Source organism: Trachurus trachurus (genome assembly GCF_905171665.1).
Source record: "Trachurus trachurus genome assembly, chromosome: 3".
NCBI classification, from domain to species: Eukaryota; Metazoa; Chordata; class Actinopteri; order Carangiformes; family Carangidae; genus Trachurus; species Trachurus trachurus.
Window position 1 is genome coordinate 33,819,952 of NC_139893.1, and position 25,113 is coordinate 33,845,064.

Consider the following 25,113-nt stretch of genomic DNA (forward strand, 5'->3'; position numbering starts at 1 on the left):
TCTCGGAGGCAGAAGAGGAAAAACGAGACGACACCACAGTTCCTCATTTTATGCACTGACGTGTGCTGTGTGTGTGTGTGTGTGAGAGAGAGAGAGGGGCGGTTGAAATGTGTCAGCTGCCCACCGTCGGCGCCGGACAACGAGAACACAACGGTTCGCGGCGGGGATAACAGTGAAGGCGACGTCGAGTGATTTTCAGGCCGGTCGACTCTCACATAACGGAACCTGGTCCTTTATCATGGAAGATGTGAGTAGCGGCTCCAGCCTCTCTTGTCTTGCTCTTACTTTCCTCTCACTTTCTCCCTCTCTGCCCAGTTAACTTAACTCGTAGTGAGTGTGGTGATGGTTCATGAGCTCCAACTTGAGTCGGACGTTTAAAAGCCTCTTTCAGCTCCTCGGAGCACTTTGAGGGCCCGGGGAGGGAGAGACAGAGAGAGAGAAGGGGGGTGGGGGGTGTCGGGCATCACAGGGAGAAGTTAGTCGGAGGTTTCCAGAGATGCTAGCCCGCCCGCTGCTCTCGGCTACAGTTAGCTTTACTTGGCACGGCTGCACCTGCCCACCTGTCAATCTTGTTGCATCAACTTGTTGCTCACATTCCGCTAGAAACCAGCGACGACGTGGACTGAAGCGAAGGAGAAGCCGAACCCCGTTTAAAAAGCTGCCATTTTTATTTAGCACGACCGCGTAGGTGTAAAGACAGAAGGTAAATAGCACAAGTGTAGGTTTTATGTGAGTCAGGCTGGTCCGGCGGTGAATTCGGCGTTATTATAATCTCAATGAAGCTCTTCTGTGAGGGATATTTGAGCGGAAGGCAACGGGCTCTCCTCATGGTTCCTACATGGAGACCCAGAGCAAAACAGCAGTGTTTGATATGACAGATGAAAGTGAGTGTGAAGTCAAAGAGTCAGCCACAGGGCAGGGAGCGGTGTTCATCATTATTGTTGATGGGATTTGTGGCAACAGAGAGTTGTAGTGTAAGCTGATGAGCTGCTGCTGCTGCTGCTGCTGCTGCTGCTGCTGCTGCTGCTGCTTCAATGAAAGTTTGCTCTTTTGAGGAAGCAACCGATGAGAAATAAGGAAGTCAAAGCGCAAACCGAGTTACCTACAGTAATTAGGGAAGTTGTGGCAAACATTTTGAAGCATGCAGCAAGCAAGCACCCCGCCCTTCACTCTAACACTGATCAAAACCCTGGCTCTCTCTCAGAATCTGATAATCAAACGCAGCTTGTTTTCTTTTATCCTTGAACAACCCGTGTAGGGTGTTAACCATGAAACAGCCCACTCTGAACCGAGAGGACACTTCTTTAAAAGTGATCACAGTCAGCCAATCATAGCAGAGTCATTTGCTTTCAAAGCTTTGAAGGTGGAAGTTGTAGGATGAGCTAATACAAATAAAGTTTCTAGTCCGCGCCCACAACAACACAATGATTTCATCAGAGTTCTCCTGAAGTAGAAACAACAGAACTTTGAAGTCACTGTCTGTTGACCTGAAGAAGCTGCATATTGCATCTTCAGTAAAAGAAATGATCAGCTGATCAGAAGATCACTGGTTCAAAACCCTAGATGTTCATTTGAGATATCAAATAGTTTTTTTTGATATCTTTTAGCAAATGTTTGAAAGGCCTGCTCATAGAAAGTCTTCATTTAAAGAGTCAAAACTGTTTTTGGTTTTGTTTTTAGTATTGATGTCATGATATAGGCTATCTTATCTTATCTTATCGTATCAGCCTTTGGAAGCAGAAAGTTATCGGTATCGGTTTTTAAAAAAAAGTTATTGTGCATCCCTACCACTTGTGTGCAACCAAATTTGCCTCTTTTTTTTTGAAACACTGGTGAAACATCAATGGGGTGACTGAAAGAATCTGGAATCTGTTATTCCAGGTGTCAGGCCAATGTGTGTCAGTATCATGAATGAAAAGGAAATGTGAGTGCTTTACAAGTTGATTTACAGTGTGCGCCCCCAAATCTCCTGCTGGCGCTCCACTGTGCTCCCTTGTAAAAAAAAAAAAAAAAAAAAGTTAGTCTGGAGCCCAGGGGTTAGTAGGTTGCTGTATGGTAGGAAATCTCTATCGGAAGGTGAATATGTGAGGAAATGTTACTCATAGTGGCGAGTGATCAAGTGAAATAAGAAATCGTATACAAAGCTGTCCATTTATTACAAATTTTACAACAAAAAAGTTGGAATGTTTCTTTCTCTTTAGTTTTCACTAAGAAGATGTTTGTGGTCGTGTATCAAACAAACTAGTTCCTCTATATCTGGAGATTCTTTTTTCAGTGTTTGTGATGCTAACTGCATAACAATGGGACACATTACCATTAATCAAAATAATGCAGCTCATGTAATTTGGATATTGCACTTGGCCATAATCAATAATATTGTGCAGCCTAGTTGTGAACCGTATGTGTGTTTTGCCGCCAATTAGTTTAGTGGTTGTGCAGCAGGAAGTGGAGGGGCTGGAGTCCCGCCTCCATCACCTGTCAGTCATTATATCAACTGAACACTTTGATATTTTTAAACTGTAAACATCAAATCAATCTCCATTCTGCAGACGGAGGGAGGGAAGTGGTCACAGTGTGTGTTTGACATTTGAATAAGACAGATTGAATCATTTGCCTTTGAATTATGTCCAGTCCAGTTTGTCTGGGGATTTCCCACAGTGTGTGACAGTGGAAGTGTACGTCATCATTATTCGGCACATCTGTTATAGGCTAGGCAATGCATTTAAGTTTATTTGTAAAGTCAATTTTTACAGTCAATTTGTCTCAAAGGTCTTTACACAGCATCATAACAACATCCTCTGTCCTTAGACCGTCACATCCACTGAGGGAAAACTCCAGAGAAAGAAAATAAATGGGGATCTGGCGGCTACAGTAGAGTAGATGTAGGCGGTGGTTGTCCTTCTTGAAGTTGCACTTCCCTCAGAAACCAGCATCCTTACTGTTCCAGTTGTATCACTTCAGCATAGGGACAGAGGTTTTAAACTGCAGTGCGTACAGCTTGTTGGATGATGCCTGTATGTCGAAGGTAATCAGGACTGAATGATATGTAGTAGGGCTGTCAATATTCCCCCCAAATCAAATCCTCTTACATTACATTACAATGCTTCTTACATTAAAGCTGTACAGAAAAGACAAATGAATTTGATTCCACTCTGGGTCATAAAATTAATGTAATAACTCATCTATCAGACGATGTAGCCCAAGCTTTGTGCAAAATTATATTTTCGAGTAAATCCAGGATGAAAGTGGGGTAGTTTTTTTCCGCATTGTTTAATGCAGGCGCACGAATTATGCGTCACGCTGCTCACGATTCATCAGCCACTGATACAGTATTCGATCTGTCATCCGTCAATCAAACGTCTGAGACACACACACACACACACACACACACACACACACACACACACACACACACACACACACACACACACACACACACACACACACACCGAGCTCGGTCTCGCCCCAAATATAGAATATCCCGCCCGCTCTCGACCAATCAAATTAGTTTTCCTTACTCGGGTAAACTCGTGCAGCAACTCGTGGAAACTCGTAGAAGGAGGTGTGACGAACAGGACAAACGGCCTGAACACCTTTAAATATTCAAATTATATATAGCTCAATATACCAGTGTAGTGGTATAGGCACTACTGTGTAGTGTGTGGGAACACGTAGGCCACCGCCCCAGCCGATTGCAATGGGCAATTAAAAAAACCCACTCATATATTTAAAGCTGCAGCTCTACGTCACGCACACAACAACAAATTAGTTTGTTTTATCAACATGTTTACTACCCAAACGTCGCAACACACAATGTTAATTTGCGTTGTTGCAGAACGCACACGTTGGAACGTCAGTTTTCACCTTTGAATGTTCTCATTTTTAAAATAATTTGAATTATGTTTGAATAGTGAAGTTCGTTCTGACAGCCCTATGCATTAGCAGATATTACAATGTGCCATGATTATTAGGTGGATGTTGTTGAGTAGAAACCTAAGCGAGGCCTGGATGTGCTGAGTGTTACAGAGGGACGCTGGTTTCCCCCCCCACAGCTGCTGAGCTCTGGTCTTTTTTTCATTTGTCATCTGCAGCCCGGCCTCCTTCATCCTTCACCTCCAACTGGTGGTGACCATGTGTCAGTGCCTCCCTGTGACTCATCCTTTCACTGCCGTCCCTCTGACCCAGAGTGCACAGTGTGACGTGTCTGCCCGACCCGCTCATCATAGGCCAAACAGAATACCACATTATGTGTCACGCACAAGACAATTAACCCTCTCTCATAATCGGGGCCTCTGCTTCACAATGAATGTGTCTTACTGGGGCACCGCACATAATTTCTGGGAAAAATTCCTCTATGAAAAAGACAGAGTTCTCAATAGTGAATGAATGAGTGTGTTCATGAATATGTGTCCTCACAGGACAAAAAGTCCTCCAACACGGAGATGAATGTTTTTTACTCATTTCCTCTCCCTGCACACAGGGTTAATCTACTGGAGGATGAAATACTTTTCTATGTTTGATGAAGACATGTCATAGAGATGAGAGACACGACCTAAACTGGTCCTGATATCTGGAGTATTTCAACAGCATCAAACATCAAACTTGTGCACTTTATAATAACTGAGATTGAAATTATATTAGCATGTATCCATGGCAACTAGGTCAGGTGCATCTTATTATTTACACCCACCAACCATGACATCATATAATGCATAGACTGTAGTGAAGTGGGTGTGGTGGACAGCAGGAGAGAAGCAGCAGGATGTAGTAACCAGCGGTGCTGCAACTAACCAGTATTTTCATTATCGACTAATCTGTAGATTATTTAACGATTAATCGATAAGTTGTTTGATCAATAAAATGTTGAAAAATGTCAATCAGTGTTTCCCAAACCACCAGATGACGTCCTCAAATGTCTTGTTTTGTCCACAAACCAAAGAGATACTCAGTTTACTGTCATAAAGGAACAAAGAAACTAGAAAAATTCACATTTAAGAAGATGAAATCAGAGAATTTTGACTTTTTTTCTTAAAGGGATAGTTCACCCAAAATTCAAATTTCACTCATTATCTATGTCCCTCTTGTATTGAAGCCCCGACATGAGAAATTGTTCCGAAAAAAATTAAATAAGTCTATATTTTAAGCTTGTTTGTAGCGGAAGCTCCCAGTGTCTCAGTTCACTGCTCTTCCTATGTCCAGTGCAAATCACGCGAGATTTGCACTGACCGGCGGAACAATTTCTCATGTTGGGGCTTCAATACAAGAGGGACAATACAGACGAGCAGTATGGAGGTATTTGGATGTTTTTTGGTGTCTTTTTGGACGAAGAAAAGTGAGCCCCATTCACAACCATTATATGGACAAATACTGCTGCGCAGAATGCACGGAGGACTCTGAAAATTCTCACAGCACTTAGTCGACATGAAGGTGAGAAAATAATGAGTGAAATTTGAATTTTGGGTGAACTATCCCTTTAAAAACCTACCCAAAGCAATTATTCGATTATCAAAATACTGTAGTTGATGATTCATTTAATAATTGATTATTATGCGATTAATCGATGTACTGTATTGTTGTAGCTCTAGTAACCACACTGTGCAGCAGCTTGTCCCCTGATGAATCCCATACATGGGCCACATGCTTGATTTATTCTGGTGCAGCATACATCCACTTGAGCATCTGGCACACGCACAGAAAATCCTCCAGCTGACAACACTGGAGAATAACATGTGGAAGTGTGTGGGCTGAGGCGCCGGGCATACGTTGAGCTCTGTGTTGGTTACGCAGCTGGTGAATGAGCCAATGGCTGTGAAGCATGAATGAGACACAAACAGCTGTCAACATACAGGCACATGTTATGTTATGTTATGTTATGTTATGTTATGTTATGTTATGTTATGTTATGTTATGTTATGTTATGTTATGTTAATTTTATACGCTATCAAAATTCACAATACTAAAAAAAACATTATTCCTTTCAGTGTTTCCTCCAGGATATTTTTAAAGAGTGGCGGCGAGGGTGGTCGGATCGACGCGGGGGGGTGACAAAAGAAACACGAGAGAATCCGCTCAATTTTCAAAATACACCACGACTGACAAATACGTGAGGCCAATGTGTACGTACGTTTGTAGCCTATCCGTGTTTAGTAATCTAAACAGAGCGCGAGAGATGAACACACACACACAGAGCTGAGGGGCAGAAGCGCTTGTCGACCCCTCCCCCCGTCGGATGGTCTGATGGGGGGCGGATACCAATTTGAACACATTAGCACGATTTAGCGCATATGTTTATTACTGTCACAACACCTGCCCTGTGTGTGTAAGTGCGTGTGTGTGCACCAGCGTGCGCGCGCGAGAGAGTCGCGGCCGCCACAGACTCGCTTATTAATGGAAAATGCTGGATGCACTGGTTGATAATTAGTTTTTACTGAGGAGGAACTATGAAGAACTCAGCTGTGATTGAAAAGCACCTAAACCGAGTCACGAGTTGTAACTGTGTAGTGGAAAGGGGTGCAAAGTAATGGTAACTGGTAGTGGAAACCCTGCTTTACATTGTTTTGACATAAAAAAAAAAAGAAGAAAACATAATTCTGAAGGTGTGGCGGCTTTTATTTTGCCGTGGCGGTGCGCCACGATCAATTACATGTAGAGGAAACCCTGCCTTTGCATGTGATGAATAATACTTGGACTGAGCTAAAACACAATACACATCTTGTGACATGATGTCTTTAATTTTGGTCAGTACTCCTGCATGTTAAATTTCACTCAGGCCTAAAATATGTAAAACAGGAAGTTTGATACATTAAGTAAGGGCTGTCACAATCATGACATTTTAATTGACAGTTAATTTCCATATAAATAATTGTGATTAACAATTTAATTGTCTTTTTCTGATCATTTTATGCCTTATTAAAGTATGTTTGCCTTTAAGCTTTGCAACTAAATCCATGATGCTAATGTCAGTAGATGCTCATCAAAATGCAGTCTTTGAATATTAGAAATTAAGCTCTTTGACCTTGTGGCACACCACTCATGTGCCATTAAACCATAGCGGAAGAAGGGGACGCAACATGATGATGTCATTAAAAGAGGACCAGTCAAACCTCAAATGGTGGAAAACGAAGAGGATACAGTGATGAAATATGACATTTCTCTTTGTTTCACCCAGCTGGTTTTATACAGATGGAACAGATTGAACCATTATGATGAATAATTGTCATTGTTATAATCAGGTGATTATATATGACAGGCCTACCTTTAAGCTTTGCATTGTAGCAGCTATCTGGGTCTGTCCAGAGCACAATGAGGCACATTATAATCATCATATGTGACTCAACAAACAGCAGCTCCAATTCGAATAGAAAATATGTCCAAAATGTTCAGTGGACACGCGGACAGAGGAGGTTGACAGGAAATTGGACAGACAGAGGGAAATGCAGAGGAATGCAGAGAAAGAATCGAACCAGAAGCATTGAACCATTAGGAACTCACTTGTGTAGAGTTTTTGCACCCGTGTGGTAAGCGCACTAACCACTCAGCTATCGGGTCAGGAGGAACAGTTAGTTACCCGGACTGACCCGCAATCAGTACACAAAGTGCAGACAGCTTCCATCCACCTGAAATAAGCCTCTCTCACAGTGAGTCAACATGATGTTTTGACTTTTAATGGGTGTGAGAGACTCATGGTTCACTGAGTTTGTATTATCTTTTTACCTGAACTTTCTGTTTCATTCATCAACATCTATTTGCTACAGCAGCACGGAGATGTTTACTGTCAGTAGCTCTTGGTAATGTGACACAAGATCATTCTGACACCAAATATAATGACTGTTTCTCCACAAATGCATATGATACAGTGTGTGATACCGCTGTGCGTTAATGCCAACAGCTAGAATGTTGGTGTTAAAGTGCAGTAATATGTTCTCAGTGCTATGACAGTCTGTATAAATAGATTTCCTCTGATCTGTAAAACTGCACCGTCGCCTCCCACACTTCTGGCCTAAAACATGTGAACCCTCTGAAACCTGTACATGGTAAACGTAAAAACTTTAAATTACAAACTTTATTTATATAGCATTTAACTTACTCAACTCAACTCAAACTTTATTTATTGAGCACTTTCAAAACAATCAAAGTTGACCAAAGTGCTGTACAGATCAATAAAAACATACCATTATTAAAATACCATACAAGTAAAGTGCAATGGAGCAAAAAGCTGAACCGTGTCAGACCTGAACATGTTTTACAGTGGTGATGCAGTTAATAACCACAGGCACAGCAAACTGAACAAACATTCACTTCATTATTTCTCTTCCAGTCAGAACAGAACAAAACAGTTCATTTGCACCATGTGTCTGAACTTGTGAAGTGAATTCAAATGAGCTAGAAGTAAATAAATAAAATACAAGCAAAAGACAAATGTGTCAACTCAAACTGAATGCCAGAAAAAGTGTGATTTTAAGGAGGATTTAAACGCCTCTATTGACTCTGATGTGCCATGGTCGGCTGTTCCAGGAGGAGTTTTCGGGACGACCGGTAGCAGCTGATTGGCAGATCCCAGTGCTCTGGCACACAGGTGAAATGCAGTCCAAAGAGCGTCATAGACTGATGAGCTGAAAAGAAAAGGATGTAATATATAAAAATGATAGCTTTTATATATTATATCCTTTTCTGTTCAGCTATTATGCTCAAAAACATAGGGAAATAAATTAGAAAGAACACAAACTAGAATACACAATATATCACATGACATTTTAATAATGTGACTAACAACTAAATACCATATTTGGTAAAAAAAAAAGGCAGCTGTAAAGTTTCATGCTGAAGCAAAGATCTAAATCAGTCTCTCTTTATGTCTGCCTCTGAGAAATAGTGAAACAAAGGTGATGATGGTGGACTTTATTTACACCGGTGGTTTCATCCTATTGTTAGCAAACACACGAGAGCTCTGAGTGCTGTGTGGTGTGGTGTGGTGTGATATGTAGGACAGAGGCCTTGCTGTTGCAGGTTGAGAGGTCTCTGTGTCTGGACTCTCTCTTCAGTGGATGAGGCTGGATGTGTTTCTGGATCGCAGGGCGTGGACTCTGTCGACTTATTGCAACATATTTGGCTGCGACTGTCATCGGCGGTGACACAATACAGGAAGTGAGATCCTCACATCTTCACTCTGCGACGGACGGGGGTTAGTGGGGTAAAAGTGTGAGCTGCACTCAGGCTCTGTTGGGCGAGTTTAAAGCTGCTGGGGCAGGTCAGCGTAAAAATCAATGAATGCCAGATGCTCCCTGACCTAAAACTTCATCAGAAACACATGTGTGCCGAGGTGTGTCTCCTCCTCCTCCTCTCTCTCTTCCTCCTCTAACAGCAGGCCTCTGCCTCAGTGCCGTGTCATTTTTTTAACCGTTTTGTCTCTGCAAATTATTTTAATCTGCGCAACAGCAGAGGACCGTTGATCCGTTTCTGAGCGCACCACAACACCGCAGATAAAGCCAATAATAAATCGCACGTATGTCTGTGGCAGCGTTGGGTGAAAGGCCTGCGCTTCAGTGCAGAGCGCGCTTCCTGTGTGGGTTCAACCTACTATATGATATCACAGCATAAGAGCTATAGTAGTCAGCTGAGGCCTGAGTAATGGAAACCTCACGCCCCTCCCCTCCTCCCCTCCTGCTCAGCTGCAGGCGTGTGGTCAGCCCCTGCGCTGCTCTGAATCTTCCACACGGCCCCATCCACTCTTTTTCCATGTCCACCCATGTCAGAGGCATGCCAAGACCACTGTGTGCCTGCGGGGGGAGGGTGGGGGGGTTCTGGACTGCACAGCGGATCACAGTTACACTTATCACTGTATTTTAAAGCAGATTTTTTTCTTCTTCTTTTTTTTTTTTTTTTTTTTACTTTTCTCACTTTCTGGTTTTTCCTCCCTGCTTGGCCTTCCTCTCTCTGCAGCTGCTCGGCTGTTTACCCAGCTCACGCACTTGCAGTTACAGTGAAAGTGGAAAAACAGTTAGATGACCTCCCACCTAATGCCAGAAAAGAAAAAAAAAAAAAAAAGAGATATCCTGTGGAAGTTGCTCCAACAGAAACAAAGGCTTTGGATTGTGCAGACACCTGCACTTGTCAGTGCTTTAGTCACAGTGACAGAGGAGTGTCAGGGTTTATCAGTGCTTACTCCACACATCTACATGCTGAGACGGTGGAGGCCGGCGGCCGCAGCGCTGACGCCTCGGACTCACTGCACTTAGAACACATCACAGTAGTGACCCAGTTCCTACAGAGCTGCTCAGACCACCTCCTCCAGGGTGTTACCTACAGCTTCTACTGGTCTCCAGCACAGTTGAAACTTCACACAGTGTGTAAACTGACAGAAAATTAAAGGGATAGTTCATCGTTTTTGGCAAATTCCTCATAGGAGTAGGTTCAGTATCTTTCATTATCTGCACATTCACCACGCTATGAAATAATCATGTATAATTATGTAACATTACGACACACGAAGCAAATACTCCACCCAGCAGCCGTGTCTGGGATGTAGTTCTGGGCTGGCCATGCATTTGCCTCGAAAACAACTCAGTCTCATTACGCCCGTTATTATCTCATAGCGTGGTGAATGTGCAGGTCACAACTTGTCCACCAGAGCGTTTTGGAGTTGTTGGATTGTGTATTTGATGAGTTTGATGAGGGAAAGGTAAAAATACCATATGCCTCCATTGTGGTCACTGAGCAGCTTGCGTCTCTGCCCCGCTGATCGAAAAACAACATGCACCGACAAATAAAGGTGATGAACCTACTGCTATGACTATAGGGATTATGGCGATAGGTCAATGTGCCAAAATGTTGAACTATCCCTTTAAGTGTGTGGTGAAGTGACTCAACAGTAGACCTGCATGATGACGTGAGGAAAATCTACCATGCGTGATAACACTGTTACAGTATTGCCATGATATGACTTGCAATAAATAAACAGATATTGAAGCTGAATGAAGAACAAAACCCACCTCCCTCTGCTGCAGCAACACTACTGTGTCTGCGTGTGTGTGTGTGTGTGAGGGGGGGGGCTGCTGCTGCGGTCTCAGCCTGAAGATATCAGATGAGATAAGCTTTATTTGTCACGTACACAATTATACATAGTACAATGCGCAGTGCGATGTGGTATTGTCCCTGCTGCCAGAAATAATGAAATAAAAGACAAGACAATGTAAAATATAGGCTAAATAGAAAAAAATCTATCCATATACAGTAGATTAAAAAAAAATCTATCCATATTTCATTCAATTCAGGACTGTTTAGGCTATAAAAATGTCCTAAATGAAGTCGTTTGGAGTAAACTCTGGACTTTTTTCTGGCTTCTCGCTCCCATGTTAAACAAGGTTTTTCATGAAAGTGTCAATAAATTGAATCTGAATCTGAATCTGATTTTGCAAGTCAAGTTTATTTTTATAGCCCATTTTTACAAACAGTTTGTCTCAAAGGTCTTTACACAGCATCATAACATCCTCTGTCCTTAGACCCTCACATCCACTGAGGAAAACCTCCCAGAAAAGCCAGGAGAAAGCTCAGGATGAGAGACTTCACCTAGGACGGACAGACGTGACATAGATGTTGTATACACACAAGACAACAGTTTACTTAGTTGCTTCCTCCTCCAGGTTAGAGGAGGAAGTATAGTCGCAGTTCTCCTTCCTGAGCTGCACAGCTAAAGGTGTTTTTGCACATTACGATACCATAGTAAAGTTGGCGTTCATCACCACTTCTTAATTCCATCATATCAGACGTGTGTTTATATAGGCAGTAAATACAAATATGAATTTGCATTGACCCTGACCTTTGATCCACAATTAGACAAAAAAAAGCAGAAAAGCCAGTTGTGTGGTCAGCTTGTACAATCAGTGTGGCAAATGCAAAATCCCCACTACTTTCATCTTATAGGAGCAGTGCAGTTTCCTCTGACAGTTTTTACTTTTTTTATTTAATGAAAGTACATGATGAATATTTTGTGAGCATTGAAAAATATTCTGTGATGGCATCAGTGATACACACATAAAGCAATGACACACATCGAGTGCTGTGTGGAAACTGTAAGTGTTCCAAAACAGATTTCTGCATTTAGTTGAGACACAAATGACGAGTGTTGCTGTCTGACTGACACTCAGTGTGCTGACTCATGAATGACGATGTAATAGACACTGTACATCTCTCTGGTTTCCTCCTGATGATGGAAGTGTGTGACAGATGTGGTCCTGACTCCTGAGGGAAGAGCTCTTCAAGTGTCAGGAGTCTGACCCGGGCTCAGGTTTGTGTTTTAGTAGTTTTGGGGGGAGTGAGATGCCCCGTGAGTGAACTTTGGGTGTTCTTTACATCTTTCCTCATTCCCAAAACACTGTGACATTTCCTCCAGTGTTTGGAAAGTACCTGTGTGGACCACAGCAGCTCTCAGTACTGTTTCATTATGAATCTTAGTTTCAGTTCCTTTTATACAAACTGATGCAGACTGATACTGAAAGAGGTCGTCCTCATGGAGACTCTACTGATGTGTTTGAGTGACCGTTGTGGAGAATGTGTGTGCTGCTGCTGTTGTACCGTATGTTGTTATACAGAGGTGTTCCTCTTATAGCTTAACAGTCAGTTCATCAAGCAATCACAAAGTGTGTTACAGAAGACAGTATAAACAGGTGTGTGAGGAAACACTACCATCAATCTCCAAACTGGCACTGAGGAGACACTGGAAACTGGAGAGCACAGAGACAATGGACAGTGATAGAGACATTATCATATAACAAGAGTAAAACAGCTTCACACATACCAACAAATAGAGAGATGAATGACAAATGTCATAAAATGAAAGTCAGGTAGCAGGCTACATACAGCAGAAGTGTTGTGTTAGACTTCATTTTCTCCCAAATTCCATTTAAATTTTTGGGAATACCGTTTTTTTTGTTTTTGTTTTACCTTTTACTCTGATTTTACTGCCAAAAAGAGTGTGTTTTAATGTTAATGACTAAAATGTACACAAATTAAATAGAAATTACTTTAAATGTATGAGGTAACAAACAAACAACACTTTCCCTCCAGATTGTGCCACCCAGATTTGCTTCCTTCTGTGCAGTTTTCCCGGGACACGGGTTCCTCTTCCACACGAAAACAGCAAATCAGTCGAATTATGTCAAATTCTGCGTTAAAAATAGATTCCGTTTTAGTTGGCCAATTCCGTGACTCTGTGGCCCTACCCTCGTGAACAGAGGGGACATGTTGGTGGCATCCCCCACATCACCCACCACCATCGGTGGACAAGGGGTCAGTGATGTAGCGTTGGGTGAAGAGGGACGTGTCACAGACAGAGTGTGTGTCAGAAATGAAAGACAAGAGCTGTCATCACCGAGTGTGTTCTCTAACACCAAACTATTTTTACTGTGTCACCACAGGTTCAAGCAGAACTTGAGGTTTTTCTTGTTTACTGCACAGATAGAGCTGGACTGGTCCCAGGCTCAAAGAACTGGTCTCAGGCTCAGTGAACTGGTCTCAGACTCTGTGAACTCTCACGCCTCTGTTTGGACTGAGAGTCACTGAGAGTCTGGTAGGAGCGTCTCTGGTCTTTCGTTTGAGAAGCAGGAGGTATTTTGTAAAAAGCAAGTTCTGCTTAAAATGTAGGAAGTGACTCAGAGTTGCCAAGAATACGAGAGGAGATAATAATAGAAAAAAAAAAAACCTGTGGCTTCTTGCTTGGTGATTCTTTTATGGAGGTGATTTATATCGTTCAAACAGGAAAATGTCATGAGATATTATCAGCTGATGTCTTAATAATGCACCAGTTTGTGTCTGGATGGTGTTGCTCAAACATGAGCTCACACAGGACATGACCATATGTGGGCAGCTACAGATCCTATGCAACTATGCTATATTTTTACATTAATGAAACAGCTTCAGGGTAATAGTGATGGTTGAACTTGTTACCCACAATCTCTTGTTTATGACAGACAAGACTACACAAATATACGTTATATGATAAATAACCTTATCCACCGCTCTATTGATAGATTTTCTAATCACACATGGGTGGTTGACAAATATAAGTCGGGAAAATGTTGTTTTTTTTAAACTTCAAATAGGCCTATCATCCCTAAAAAAAAATGTTTTGTGTTGTCATTTTCTAACTGACCTCATCATACAAAACTCACCTCTTGACCTGGCAAACCACTCCAGAGATGTTAACTGTAACTTCCTGGTTGAGCATGGGCCTCTTCATCATGAAGATGCCCAAATTATTGCCCATTCAAAATATACATTTCAGTGGCACGACATATGACGCACATTTTGCAGACAAAATGTATTTGGTCAGAACTTATTTGGACATTATGCAGACATCAACTCTTTCTGTGACTTTTGAAAACATGCAATTATTTTATATATTATCAATATCATTTATTTTGAAATACTCTTATTATTAAGGTCACTATGTGCCAGACAGTCACACCATATGACATTTTTTATGTTTGGATCAAAATTCTGAGTAGAAATCTTAATACACCAACAACAACTTTGGTATTATTGTACTATATCTTGTCAGAGGAACAATATATATATATATTTTTAAATATATAGCCTACATTTTTATCATATCACACACGGACAGTCAGAACTGTATAATTTGTCAACCACCCACATGGCTGAGAGGAGGGTTAGCAACACAGAGGAGAGGTCAGACTTGCATAGATCACGTTTAATACAGTTAATTCAAAGTAAAATAAGAAGAATGAAACCAATTCATTTGTGAAACATTTGTTATTTTGTATTCTGTTAATTTGATGCTCCAGGAGGGGGATGATGTCAGTGCGACACTCATCTGGAGAGAGATGCTGTGTCTTGATCCTGTTCAGCTGCTCTTGTCTGGAACTGGATAGAAGAATCCCTCCTAGTACCTAAATACTGGATCAGAGGTCTGGTCACCCCCCTGCTCCTCTTGTACTTATGCATCAGCAAACTCCCTCCCCCATATTTTACAGTCATTTTACACTGTGCAGATTCCATCTAACTTTTTTGTTGTGTTTTTTTTAACAGCTGTACCTGCTAATTCCAGGTCTAACTTTCTAAACTGGCAGATCCCAGCTGCTTTCTTGTCTCTCCATTCTTTTCTGCATCTCCTCCTTTTTTTATGTGTTCAAATTATACTTATTTCCTGTGTCATTTCACTTTATTACACATAACTTAATTTATCAACATACAGTATATGTTTATTTTTGTATGTGTGGATCCATTCATATCAATAGCGCTATACTGAGCAGAAATGTAGACACGTTCAAGACTTATTTTACCCGCTGTATGCTGTGCGATAAATTTTAGTAAGAGGTGGCAAAATGAAAGTAGTAACGATCCGCGCCCTGCCCCGCTCGTACACGGCTGTGTGATCTGAGTGTGATTTCCTTCCTCTGTGTCGTTGCAGGGTGTGAAAGAGGAGCCAGCCCAGTGTCAAGAGCCAAAGTTCCTGGCTAAGGCCGGCTGGGTGAAGAAAGCTCCAGGCAAACTGTTGGCAAGCTACAAAGACCGCTACGTCCATGTGGGGAGGACAGAGGTGGTGGTGTACGAACATGAGGTACACTCCCATGTCACTGTGTAACTGTTGTGATTTACTGTAGTGTGTTTCCATGACAACACACAGGTCTCCAGCTGTCAGAATGAACACGCCACATCAGACTGTGGCTAGAAAGAAAACAAACTACTTGACAGCTGCTGGCTTTGCTTCTTTTTGGGATTATTTAATATACAATAAATGAACAGAATGATACAGTGAAACCAGACACTGAAAAAAAAAACTGTAAGGTGAAAGAAAAAGAGGTAAAACTCAGGAACGCAGATTAACCAACAAAGGACAATGGGAAATCACTGAGTTAATTACAGGAGACAATCAGACACAGGTCATTATTTTTCAGCTCTTTATGGAGAATATCTATGCCCAAACATGTACCGGTATATAGAAAACTTCCTTAATTCATAAGCTTCCATTTGAGTCCAAGATAGCCTTTCTACTAGCTACTGGAAAGCTACAGGCTGTCTCCCAACAATGCAACACCTATTGTGAAAAACTACATGTTAACTGGCATGATCAGAAAACATTCTATTTCTGGTTTCCCCAAAGTGAACAGATAGATAGAGAAGACCGTTGGCCACAGCAAGTGGGGCTTTTGAGATAGAAAGGCTATCTTGGACTCAAATGGAAGCTTATGAATTAAGGAAGTTTAAGTTTTATATACATGTTAGGCATAAATATTCTCCATAAAGTGCTGAAAAATAATAATTTTCATGAGAATTTGTCAGGCGAACAGTACTTTTTTTTTTTGTCTTTTTTAGGATGTTGAGGGTGACAAACCCCAGAATCTTTTTTTCATGCCTCCCCCTATGTGTCAAGATACTCTCTGCCAAATTGTATAGTTGTATGACTATTTATGCCATAGTAGTACCTAAATATTTGCATTTACATCATTTCGCCAGCAAAATTACCCAAGAAAAGGGTTTTGGCCCCCTGTAGCTTTCCAGCAGCTACGTAGTTGACCGGGTTGTCCACCCAGGTTTTAATCCTTGAAGTTCCTAGATATCATTTCTGGTGTCAAACCTTTTACAACGCTCCGTGTCTGTTTTCCAAAAAACTGGGATTTTGCCCCCTGGGTATGAAGTAATCACACGAAGACACAACACTGAACTTCAAAATAAAACAGGAACTAAACTGGAAATAAAGAGACAAAAACCTGACAGTTTCTGTAATAAGCCTGACAGGATGATGGTTGAGTTGATGTTGAGTTAATGGACCCACGCGCTGTGTTACAGGACCTGCAGAACTGCTTGGAGAAGCACAACCTGGAAAACTATGACAAATGTCATGAGCTGAGGAGCCCGTTCAAGAAGAAGCACAGACTGGTACTGATCCGATCAGCCAAGTCTGGAAACAAGGTGAGAACACACTCTGTGAAGGGGAAATATTCAAACACATTATACTAATACTAATCATTCATACCCCTGATGTCCAGTGTGGGTTCAGTGTCATGCACAAGGACACTTTGACATATGACTGGAGGAGCTGGGAATTGAACCACTGACTTTCTGGGTAGTGAACGGCGTGCTCTACCTCCTGAGCCCAGAAACCATGTTTTGGTACTAAGTTGCCATGGTTACAGCTGTTTTGATGATTGCTATGTGGGTCACTGACTTATAAGTGTTTTTCACAGGCCATTTATAAGGTAGAGAAATGTATTGCAATTGTTCAAATGTTATGAATATAGTGTACATATAATATAATCATATTCAAATTTTAAATACAGTGATTGTAGTTAGTTGTGTCTGCATGAAAGTGCGACGTGCTGTATCACTCCACCTATCAGCTGGTTGGATCTGCGGTGTGTGGAAGAAGTGGAGTGACACAGCACATCGTGGAGCCGGCCTGCATTGGTTGGTTAGTTGGTTAGGAGATGAGTACCTGATTGGAGTGGCCTCCCCTTCTTCTCTGATTGGCTGCTTACACTTGACATTTATTGGCTCTGTAAACCACAGGGTGGAGTTCTATGTTTACACAGTGAGTGGCATTTACCAACAGCTGGTTTATGAACGCTCCTAAAGGCAGCTAGATGTTAATTGAAGCCAGGGGGTGGCAGGCATTTATTACAAAACGCTACAAAACACAAATAGAGGTATCATATATATAATAATTTATATATACATATATAAATATACCTCTGCGACCAATAATATTATTATATTATAGCACAGGGGGGTTGTGTCAAATCCTGCTGCAGTCTATACTGTAGATGAAGCATGTTCACAGCAGCCCACTGTTTGCATTACATTAACATGATGCGCTCATACAAAGCAACTTCACTTCTCTGCCTGTTGAAGTTGTTGAACAGGTGTGATGAAGGAAGCTGCTGTTTACTGACAGAGGTTGTAACTGTAGTTGTTAAGAGTTCACACCTCACTGGTCTCCACTGCCACACCCTATTGTATGTGTCTGCATATAGTGTATAAATTAAATCAGTCTTTCTCAATCATCACATTTCAGTCAGTCTTCTGCAATGTGTTGTTGCTCTTCATAACACAGTGATGATGAAAATTCAATTTATCAGTCAGCACTACAGAAAACATTGAGATTAAAACACTCACAGGAGCAAGTGAAGATTGAAGATGAAACTAATGATGAGAAATGGGATGGAGACATAGAACTGTTGTGTAGGAAGTAAAGGGAGAAAACGTTGCTGCAAAGTGTGCAAACAATTGTTTGGAAAGCTGAAACCTACATTTGAATACAATCCCCCGTTTGTTCAACTCTGAGCTCCTGGATGTGTTGGTAGTTTGTGCTCTGTTCTGTTGTGCTGCTGAGTGTGAATGAAGTGAGTAGATGTGACCAGGATGTGAAGAGCTGCTTGGCGGCCTCTGGGTTTCTCCGGGGTAACCCTCTTCAGCTCTGTGTGGCTGAATGAGGCCCGGGAGACAAAGACAGCAGCAGAAGCAGCAGCGTGTTCCACAGCCAGCCTTCTATCTCTGCCTGACCCCAGATCAGATGGTCAGCCATGTTGAATGAGGTTTCACAGGAAATGCTACTGACACTTGAGCAGGTTCATACACTATATAAAAATAAACACAGGGCTCCTAGAACTGAAATTGCAGCTTCAACAGTGAACTGGTTACAGTTACAGCCGTTTATTTCAAAAGATTTTTAAGAAAAGAAAAGCATGAGATGAATAATAAACGTTGGAAGTGAAGCCTTGGTTTTATTTCTTATTTAATGTTTACAACATTCATTTCAGTCAGACAGAATTATTACAAGCAACGGTCCAGAACAAAGGTCAGGGAGGACACACAGGATAAGAGATAATCACTGTAATAATTGTGTAATAATGAGTATTATTCATAAATAAATTATAATTTCCTATAATAGTATAATAACTACATATTCCTTTATAGTTTCAATGATTATAACAGCTGTAATAACTAATAGAAAGATAACAGAGGGCATATGAATTAAAGGTCATTTGTTTTACTAAATGAAAAGGTGTAGCCTTTTATGTGTAAAATATAGTACAGTGAGAAAAATGAGAAGTGAGAGAAGAAGAAAAAAAAGCATGCACTTGACTGAGATAAGATCTGTTTTTGTTTTTGGCTTTTAGCAGTTCCTTTTATCATTATGTAGGTTGACAGAAAAAAAACTAATAAAAATGTAATTCTCTTGCTTTTATTTGATTTGTTCATTCTAAACATGGAACCTGTATCTGTCTGCTGTGTTTGAAGGTCCACGATGTGAAGTTCCAGGCCCAGAATGCAGAGGAGAAGGAGGCCTGGATCAAAGCCCTCACTGATGGCATCCACCGAGCCAAGAACAAAGTCTTTGATGAGGTAAAGACGTGTACGTGGTGATGTCGGTGACTCCTTCCTGTCTCTACGCCCTCAGCCCTAAACCAAACTCTTCATGGTTTCACAGGTGAAGATTGATGAAAGCAACAACTTGGAGCACGTCACTCGATCGAGACCCAAAGGGAACCCCAACCGGCGCCCCCCGACCAGGATACACATGAAAGAGGTTTGTGTCTTACATCCACACTGCTGCGTTTTAGTCTTCTGGCCTGATTTTATTTTGAAAAACTTAGGGGTTGTGTTGTTGTCTGCACAGAAAGAAACAAAAACCACTGCTGACTGTGACACAGGCCTGTGACACAGGCGGTCACTTCCTGATTAGGTCTTATCAGTCAAGATGTATCCTTCCTTGACTCACGTGACTCTTCTCCAGATGAAAACAATGATAAACAGTCTGTGTTTTCCAGAGCCATGACCTCTTCAGTTTCACGTGTTACTCTCAGTAACAGTTCCATCCCATCATCAGTCCAAACACAGACATATTTGCTCATTTGCTTACTGTTTCTCTTTGCTCTTCCTTGTTTGTTGTATTTTCTGCCACCAACAAAGTAGAGAGCATGCTTTTTACACCAGCTCAAATATAGTATACCTAGTGTATATGAAGGTCATGTGATTGTGTTTTTGAAACCTGTCAGTGTGGACCCAAGTGTTAGATCTAGATTTTAATCACAACTTCAGTTTTCTTGTTCCTGCCACATTGGGATGGTTCAAACACACACACCTTCCACTAACTCTGGTTTTCTTTTGGTCCAAAATTTAAACACTTGAAATAACTTTCATTCTAATTCCTATACGATTCGATAAGATACGACATGACATGATACAATATGATATGATTACACTTTATTGTCCCCACGGGGAAATTTGTCTTGGACTGGCAGTGCTGCAAACATTTCATATCATGCTTCCACAGCACACAGATACAATCAACACAACATAAAATATAAAAACAAAAGTGCCACTGTGAACACATTACTGAACAGGATGTGCCAATAACACCTATTGCAAATAGAACTCATGATAGAAAAGAAAGCACCATGACAGTATTACACAACCCTGCAGCCTTAATCAGTTTAAAATAGTAATTGAGGTACTAGGCAATATGGAAATGTTACTGTTAACTTGTTTAAGTGTATCTAGTTTACTGTATTGAGTATATCTATATCTCTAATAAATTAAACTGTTGTTGATGTTATTGAAATGTGCTGTTTAGTCCTATTTCATATTTGCTGTTATTGACAAATTCATTCTTGCCAGTTTTTTATCACTGTTAATCTACACATGAAAATCCCTTCATTTATGGAAAGCTTTAATGTGAAATATCTGCAGGATGAGTATTATTGGCATTGGTTAAACGATGATTGAAACAAACAAACAGTATTTCTACTCAAAAGAGAAACACTAAGAATTAGCTAATAAAGCTAATTAACCTGCATGACATCTTAATTGGGAAGTGAAGGTTCATCAGCTTCTAGATTACAGATGGCTCATCTGCATGGTGTTCTCTTTGCCCTCCAGGTAGCTGACGTGTCATCTGATGGTATCCTACGGCTGGATCTTGACCTGGAGAGCGCCATCATGCCCAATGGGCCATCAGACAACGTTGATGGTACCGAGAGGCCCAAAGGAGCTGTCAAAGCCCCATCCCCTCAGCCCAGCGCCAGCAAACCTACAGAGAAACAGTCAGGGCCAAGTCCTGAGGAGGGGCCCCAGACTGAGCCGGAGGTCAGCCCCCAGAAAAAGGTCATCAAACCTCCCATGCCCCCCACCAAAGAGGTTAAACCCAGTCCAGCAGCTGAGGTTGAATCTGATGGCCCAGACAAAAAGGTGTGTATGATGCCATATACCGGTAGGCTTGTCACCATACCAGAAGTTCAGTAGTCGATACCAATACCAGCAAATTTCCACGATTATCAATACTTTTTCAAAACCATGTTTAAAAAAAAAAAAAACAGAACCCAGATATGCAGTGTTTGTTTGCCATTACTTTAATTATTTCCACTACGCCCCCCCCCTGTCACATTACGATCGCGCACCCCCCCGGCCGCCGAAGCTTCGAATTTGATCGATTTTATGTCCGCGAAGCTTCGATTATCAAAATATGATAATCAGGTCAGCCCTACAGTAGTTAAAATGGTAAATATGACTCAACACAAACACAAGAAAATAGTCTAGTCATTACTTTTATCCCTCAAGTAGTTCAACAAGACAACTGTTGTTCTCATTCATTCACTTTTAGGCTGCGTTCACACACTGGTGCAAAAATGACTTTCTCTGGTCCAAACCATCATGGATGTATTATGGTCCAAACGCACATGGCACGTAGCTAATGTTTACATGAGCTCAAACTTGTGGAGCAAACCGAGCAGTTGGAGGCTCGAGGTCCGGACGCGTTCACATAAACGGACCGCGAGCTCGACTGTAGCCGAACCGAGACCAGGCACGTACTCAGACTCGCGCGTATAATGTCCGCGTCAATCCCGACAGGACTCGACACAGCCCACCGAGGGCAAAGTTGTATTTTCGGTCGTCACGGTACCGGAAAAAAGCAGGTAGAGACGTATTTTTTTGTGTATTGGCATCGACTTGGCATTTTGACCGGCAACCGGTCTCCATTCGCCGTCCTTTGTTCAGGGGTTTTGCTGTGGTTGTGACGCGCTCCAATACAAAAAACAATCATTGCATCTCTTGAATCAAAAATAGCGATTTATTCGTGTCTGGTTTTCAGTGTCCACACACACAACTTAAGAGTAACGCTAAAAGAAAAGTAAAACGGAAAAACTGAGAGCGGTCTGAAAACATTATCATAATTTATGGCTCTCCTGTCTCCTCTGAGACAACTGTCCCACTCTCCCCTTTTGTGTCATCATTTCCTGGGAGGTGGCTCATCACAATAAACACAATGAATATAGAATAATCAAACAGTCAAATTAAATTATGAACCTCAGCTATGTTCAATAATATTAATGATAATAATGATCAAACAAAATATGCAAATATGGCTCTAATAACTTGGTACCAAAGTGTGAGTTTTTCTGTTTCTATATAATATTGTGACTGTTTTTAAGGTCCTGAAGCCTCCAATGCCTCCATCTAAAGAAGCCAAGTCCTCTGTTTCACCTGGAGAAGAGGTTCCAGACCAGACCACCACCGACAAGAGTCCGGAAGCCCAGAAAAAGACAGGCCCACCACCACCGACCCCTCCCAACAAACCCAGCTCCGGCAGCAACCTGGCAGAGACCTCCCAACCTCCCACCCCCCCATCCAAAGAGAACAAACCCTCAGCTGCTGCTGCTGCGGAGCCAGACAGAGAGGGCCAGGGCTCGGCCGACGACAAGAAGGAGAAGGAAGACGACAGCGGGGAGGAGACGATAGGAACAGCTAAGGTTGGACTTTGTGTTTCTAAAGACACGGTGCCGTGGATCAGAGGCGATGAGAGTCCCGGGTCAGGAGACCAGAGTCCTGCAGAGTCAGGGAACACTATGAGCAGCTCGCCTCCTCCACCCCCCAAGAACAAGCCAGAGACACAACACACAGAGGACAAGCCCAGTGAGAGACAGGAGTGTACAGCCTCGGATACCTCAGACAGTTCTCTTCAAGAAGACGACGTCCTCCCTAAGAGTGAAGTCCCCCCGGCGGCCGTCTCTGTGAACGTCCCCGTCAGCGACAGCATCAGCCTGAGCCCGCTGCTCAGTCTGCCCGGGGAGAAGAAGAAGAAGGCGGAGGAGAAGTCCGTGGACAGCGGGCAGCACTCGGACGCCGACAGCGAAGGCTCGGGGAGCGAGGACATGCTGGCGGCGTCCACGGCGGCGCTGAGAGGGAGCAACGCCGGTCTGGACGCACTGGACGCCGGCGAGGACAACGTCCGCATCGCCATCAGTCCAAAGCCAGCGCAGGCCACGACCAAGCCTCAAGTCATATCCAAGACCTTCACGAAGCCCGGCGCTCCCCTGAAACCCCCCATCAAGGCCAAGTCGGCCTCCATCGGAGACCTGCTGTCCGAGCCCGCCCTCAGCCCCAAACCCGGGCCCAGGGGCCACAGCTGGGGCCCCACTGATGACGTCAAGAAACTAGAGACTCAAGTGGCTCTGGAGAAGGAAAAGACGGGAGATCTCCTGAGAAGAGTGTCCAAGTCCCAGTCCCAGGAGGGAGGCGAAGGGAAGGACACGCCCGAGGATCTGCTGGCCGAGGCCCTGGAGAAGCTGGAGAAGGCCGACCTCGTCCTCCGGGAGGTCAAGAAACTGAAACTGGCGGAGAACTCCAGGGACAGGAAGAGCTGGTGAACGTCACAGTGATATGGAATTGACCCTCACCTGTTAGCTTAGCACCCTTGAACAGCCACAGCAGCCCCGCCCTCTCTCTGCACCTCTCCACACTGTCACCCCCTGGTCAGACCTGTGGTAAAGGGATAGTTCAACATTTTGGCAAATTTGCCTATTGCCATAATCCCTAGAGTCAAAGGGATAAGTTCATTACTTTTAGCTGAACAGTACAGGTCCCCTGTCCCTCATCAAACTGATCAAATGCACAATCCAACTCCTAAAACACTCTGGTGGACAAGTTGTGACCTGCACATTCACCACGCTATGAAATAATCATGTATAATCATTTAACATTACGACACATGAAGCAAATACTCAAAACTACTTGCACTTACTTTTGAAATCACTCCGCCCAGCAGCCGTGTCTGGAATGTAGTTCCAGCTGGATTTGCCTCCAAAACAACTCCATCTCATAACGTTCCATTATTATCTCATAGTGTGGTGAATGTGCAGGTCACAACTTGTCCACCAGAGGGTTTTGGAGTTGTTGGATTGTGTATTTGATGAGGGACAGGGCCTGTACCATTCACCTCCATTGTGTTCGCTGAGCAGCTCACGTCTCTGCCTCGCCGATCTCAAAATAACATGCACCGATAATTAAAGGTAATGAGCCTGCCCTACTGCTATGACTATAGGGATTATGGCAATGGACACATTTGCCAAAATGTTGAACTAACACTTTAACAGCGTCCTCAGAGATCCAATCACAGGTGGTCAGCTCCACATTTGTGTCACTTCACACCTGCTTTCAGTTGTGTCTCCAGTGACCACTGACAGTGGGGAAAATAAGTATCTGATCCCCTGCTAATTTGTAAGTTGGCTCCCCCACAGAGAAATGGACGGTAAGTTCATTTTAACAGAGAGAGACACACAGTATCAACAAAAAATTCAGAAATAATATCATCATATAAAGGTTATAAATTAATTTACATTTGATCAAGTGAAATAAGCAGGGGATCAAATACTGGTTTCTCCCACTGTATATCAGATCTCACTTCCTGCTTTATCGGCAAATAAACACATCTGTGTGCTTGTTTTATCAAATCAGATTAACCAGTCTGTTGTTAATGCACTAGAAATATAACAATATTCTGTGTTGGGTCTAATCATTCTGTGACAGAGGTGGTCACAGATGTGTCCTGGGTACGTTCACACCTTCACATAGAGCTGAACCAGTTGTGATTGGATCATCAGAGATGGATGTTAACGTGGGGCCTGAACAGAAAATGAAAGGAAGAGCACGAGGAGAGGATTTAACAGTGTTTATCTACTCTAATGCTACAGACTCAATACTGTTTCCCCTGATGTGGAGACTGGTCCTGAACGCTGGGACCTGGGAAAGTTCACACTCCCCTCAAGCCCATCTTCATGTGAGAACCTCCTCCTCTCAGGAGAAACTCTGCGCTCAAAC

General features: G+C 42.6%; 1 protein-coding gene across 1 annotated transcript; it reads left to right on the forward strand.

Moving 5' to 3' along the window:
- plekho2 (pleckstrin homology domain containing, family O member 2) lies at window positions 1-24,140 on the forward strand. The gene is made up of 7 exons (XM_083992522.1): window positions 1-247; window positions 15,428-15,577; window positions 16,807-16,929; window positions 19,258-19,362; window positions 19,448-19,546; window positions 20,899-21,207; window positions 22,449-24,140. The coding sequence occupies exons 1-7, from the start codon at window positions 239-241 to the stop codon at window positions 23,661-23,663; spliced, it is 2,010 nt and encodes a 669-aa protein (XP_083848648.1). The 5' UTR covers window positions 1-238; the 3' UTR covers window positions 23,664-24,140.
- Window positions 24,141-25,113: the final 973 nt, after the last annotated feature.

Bases quoted from the DNA above. Each gene is read 5' to 3' on its own strand.
- plekho2 (XM_083992522.1), top strand. The intron at 15,578-16,806 runs GTACACTCCCAT...GCTGTGTTACAG, and splicing joins TGGTGGTGTACGAACATGAG to GACCTGCAGAACTGCTTGGA. The intron at 19,547-20,898 runs GTTTGTGTCTTA...TTTGCCCTCCAG, and splicing joins CCAGGATACACATGAAAGAG to GTAGCTGACGTGTCATCTGA.